This window comes from Etheostoma spectabile, chromosome 13 (genome assembly GCF_008692095.1).
Source record: "Etheostoma spectabile isolate EspeVRDwgs_2016 chromosome 13, UIUC_Espe_1.0, whole genome shotgun sequence".
Lineage (NCBI taxonomy): Eukaryota > Metazoa > Chordata > Actinopteri > Perciformes > Percidae > Etheostoma > Etheostoma spectabile.
The window spans coordinates 21,024,316-21,028,811 of record NC_045745.1 but is presented as its reverse complement, the minus strand read 5'-3'; the positions used below and the strand labels follow the sequence as shown (position 1 = coordinate 21,028,811).

Sequence of the window (4,496 nt, the reverse complement as noted above, 5' to 3'; positions counted from 1 at the left end):
TTACCCAGTGGCAACCTCCCACATCTTGATGGTCTTGTCTCTGGAGGCAGACACTATGTGGTCACCATTTGGCATGATGGCTACGGACGACACATTGTGATCGTGGCCTGGACGGCACAGTCAAGAGTTTAGTTGTGCAATTCATCATCTCAATACTTAAACCACCAAGTAGATATGCCCAAAGTCACAGTGTCCAAAATCATTTGAGATTTTTTTTAAATTAAGCTAACCCTTCATTAGAAAAGATTTGGTGTTCAGTTTTAAATCAGAAAAGTCATTCATACTCATTTCTAGTAAACTGTAGCAAAATAGATATTTTCCATACTTTATTGTGAATCCTCATATGAAGAGGGTATTTGTATTAGCTACATTACATTTACAGCAACTGTCATTATTTCTGTAAGTATCTCTTACCATGCATCGTTCGGATACACTCAAACCCCTGAAAGTCCCAAAGTTTGATGCTCATGTCAGCTGAACATGAAGCCAGCAGCTTTCCCGTCTGATCAAAGGAGATGTCCTGCACAGAGTCCGTGTGGCCCTTTAGGGTTCGCTCAAAGTCCCCTGCTTCATAGTCCCACACCTAAAATCACAGACAGTGATAGTCAGGACAGGGAGGCATTTCAGTCTGACCTAATTATCAGAGGGATGTATATCTTACCTAAAAATCAAATGTGACTATGACATTGACGATTTAAGTAAATTTAAGTCTAGTGGCCTATCAGCTAACATTGCTATATTGACGTAACTGATTGTCAGTCCAATGCCAAGTCATGGAAAGTCAGTGATGGAACAAGTGTTTCATGGCTATTAAATCAGATGACAAATATGTTCTGCATTCAACAGGTAGGATGGGATGCAGGTTAGATTGTTTTTTGACAATAAAGACATGAAGGTTAAACTGTTTAAACCCAATTTAAATGGTTGAGAATATCCTTTTAGCTAAAATCACGTTACTGTATATAAATTAAACAATCTGCAGACACCGTTTATTTAACAAAGTACGAAAAGGATAAAAGAAGGCTGACTTAAAAGAGAAACGGATTTGCATGTTTCCCGAGGTGCTGAGCTCTGGAAGTGTTGCCTCTGACAACATGAGCATCAGCCCATCTCCCAATAGATGAGCAGTGACAAAGCAGAACAAACAGTGAAGAAGGGAGGGAAGAAGGGAGGGAGGAAGCAGCGTGAGGGATAAAACGGTGAAGATAAAAAGGGTTAACAGCCTCAGATCTGCAGTACAGCTTTGATCTGAAGGGTCAGAGCTGCAGATGCTATGTTGTGGTGTGCTGAAAACGCTCAGTGATTTTTCTTATAAATGCTGCATGCAGCCATCACTATAATATTCCTGCTAGACACATTTTCAAAGCAGTGCTCTCCTTAGAAATGACATCATAAAGATATTACATTATGTGAACATAAGAAAAGCAAAAGGAGTCTTGACAGTTCCAGAGAGTACACAGGGGACCTCTTGATGGACAAATTGATGCATAATACATTGGTGTGATAATGCTGATGAATGCTGACACTGATAGATGTAAAATAGTTTATAGGGCACTATTGCAGTAGGTGAATATTGTGCTGTCCCCTTAGATTTCTTAAATGTTGACTTTCTCATAATTATTAATGTAATAGATCTATACCATTTCTCAGAGTACACTGTGACTGTGACACATTACATTTGTATAGATTTGCCAGTTCTGCTGCAGGTACACCAAGCTCAATGTATCACAATCTAATATAATGGCCCCACAATTAACCCATTTTTGTTTAAACTGTGTCAAAAGGCATTTATCATTCTAGTGGCTGTAGTGATGGGAATTGTATTAATCAGATTGGCCCACAGAAACCCCCAGAGACAGAAAACTAAAATTTGAGATTCATAAAGTGAGGATTTTGCAGTGCTGTTTTATTGGATTGCATTACATGTAGCTAGCTGTGCCTTTTATACTGGCAGCTTAGAGTGTAAATGCTGTTCATTAACACACACACACACACACACACACACACACACACACAACACAGCACACACACACACCCACACACACACACACACAACCACACACACACACACACACACCCACACACACACACACACACACACACACACACACACACACACACACACACACACACACACACACACCTTGATGGTAGCATCCTCGGAGGCTGTGACCATGACAGAGAAGACGGGGTGGAATATGACACGTGTGACCGGAGCGCGGTGCCCACTCAGGGCGTATCTCTCTGGGGGACGGGGGATCCACTCCTTGGGGTCTCTCTTTTGACCCACAGGTCCTCCATGTGTCATCTCCTCCTTTGCCTCATTCAACTTGGACTCCAACTCCATCACCTGATGCCAATGGGCAAGTCAAGGAAAAGAGGAGTCAGAAGATAGGTAACAATTTTATATTACCATACTGTCCATCTGGTGGTTTACTTTTAAGGTTAAGGTTTTAGACTAAATAGCTAAAATAAAGTTGTTTTTGTATTTTTTTTCCTAGGTAGGTGTAGAGCATTTATCAAACAAATGATCAAAAGCAAATTTAAAATACACTATGTGCTAGTACACAAATATTCCTTACCTTCTTCTGTAATCTGATGACTGAAGTCCATTTCTTTTCCAAAAGCCCTGCATACTTTTTATCTACCTCTTCATTCTATGAATGGAGAAAAGAAAGACACTGACAAAGGGATCCACATTCATAGTAAAAATTAATTTACACTACATTTCTTTTATTTGAGTGACATTTTGGGACCGGTCTCTCCTTACCATATCTATCTCGGCCTCTTTCTTAAAGGTGGAATATGCCTCCTCGTATCCATTGGAACGGAGATAGTCAGCTATAGCCCGGTTTCTGTGAAAAAGTGGAATAAAAAGCTTTTTTGATTCCAGGTGTTAACTTGTCTCAGAGATGCCCTTGGACAATCCTAAATGGTCAGTATGGATGCAATTTTATTTGATTATGCACAAAATTGTGCTAAATAAATTGCATGTCAATTAAGTCAAAGTTATGTAGTCATTAATTATTAGGTCCACCACAGTAATTTCTCCTTAAAAGAAAGGAGGCTACACCCTGTCTAACAGATGGAAGCAATGAGATTCACGTTTCACAGTTCTACCTAAGTAAGTGCCATAAGAAATTACAATTCTTAAATGAAGAAAACAAAACGAAAGGACCACCCTCACCACAAACAAAGAACACTAAGTAAGGACGATGCAAGTACAGGGCAATAACAGGCATATAAAAACTCAACTTTAAACATGTATATGCTCGCACACAAATATACACTGATGTAGGCACACGTTATTTCAATAAGACAGCTCTTTTATGAGATGATGGATAAATATTTTATAAGTGACGGTGCTAAATTTAGGCTGCAGCTTCTGGCCCACTTTGAATAGCTGATCACTGTAACCCTGATACCACTGTCATTGATTTAAACTCATCAGAACATAAACATCCATATTTTCTTGACCAATAAGGATTACAGCATGATTATAAGATAAAGTATCTGCTGTTTTGTGCTGTCTGGACAGAGGTGAACTGAACTGGGGTGCGTATCATATGATCAGCCAGGCACAGGGCTGCACACATTCACTAATTTCCTCCCCCCCACCACTGACATGTAGGTCATGAAATATTTACTAAGTAGCAATCAAATGAAGGACATTGAAGCTTACATCGCTTCACATTTTCTTAATAATTACACATTATTGTAAAGGTATGCACTTACTCATAACATCTGCATTACCCTTTACTGGATGACTAAGCCCAAACAACTAAACATATTCCACTGCTTTCTATCAAGAGAAGGAAGCATGCAACGTACAGCTTTGCTTGTGGTCAAACTTCGAGGTATTGCTTAAAAGCCAACATGTGACACACTTTAATGCAAGGACACTTCTTGGTAAGCACTAGATTTGCCTACATGTCTTTTCTTGATTGCATGTGTAATAAGCCTGTGTGTGTGCGTGTGTGTACACACGCACACGCACACACACACGCACACACACACGCACGCACGCACGCACGCACACACACACACACACACAGAGGCACTCACAGTTCATCTCTTTGTCTCTGTGACAGCACCATGGTGGCTGCTGTTCGCTCCCTCTTGGGGGAGATAAGGGTGAGGTGATGTGCTGGGGGAGTCTGGCTGGGAAGTGCGTGGTGAGGAGCGGTTGGATCCCTCAGTGGTGTTCTTCCTTCAGAGACTCGAAAGTGGCGAGAAGAGTGCCACGCAGAGGGAGGTTAACTGAAGATATGCTGTCAATCAAATGTTGACACAAGGCTCCACGAGTTTTCATTCACTGGTCCAAGTCTTACTTACTAATCAAACGTGGCCATCACCTGATGAAGAAAGAAAGGACAAGTGGGTAAAAAAAACCCATTATGGACAGTAATAAAAAATAAACAAACACACACACACACAGTTTGGACAAACCTTCTCATTGAATGTGTATTTTCATGACTATTTACATTGTAGATTCT

At 40.5% G+C, this 4,496-nt stretch overlaps 1 protein-coding gene across 1 annotated transcript in view; it reads right to left on the bottom strand.

Moving 5' to 3' along the window:
- LOC116700121 (lissencephaly-1 homolog B) overlaps positions 1 to 4,496 on the bottom strand; it is a 15,006-nt gene that overhangs the window by 2,964 nt on the left and 7,546 nt on the right. Inside the window, exons 2-7 of the mRNA XM_032533019.1 lie at positions 4,066 to 4,355; positions 2,771 to 2,855; positions 2,583 to 2,657; positions 2,144 to 2,350; positions 415 to 583; positions 5 to 107 (exon numbers count right to left, since the gene is read on the bottom strand). Of these exons, the coding sequence (XP_032388910.1) occupies positions 5 to 107; positions 415 to 583; positions 2,144 to 2,350; positions 2,583 to 2,657; positions 2,771 to 2,855; positions 4,066 to 4,097 (671 nt within the window). The 5' untranslated portion in view covers positions 4,098 to 4,355. The remainder of the gene's footprint in view (positions 1 to 4; positions 108 to 414; positions 584 to 2,143; positions 2,351 to 2,582; positions 2,658 to 2,770; positions 2,856 to 4,065; positions 4,356 to 4,496) is intronic.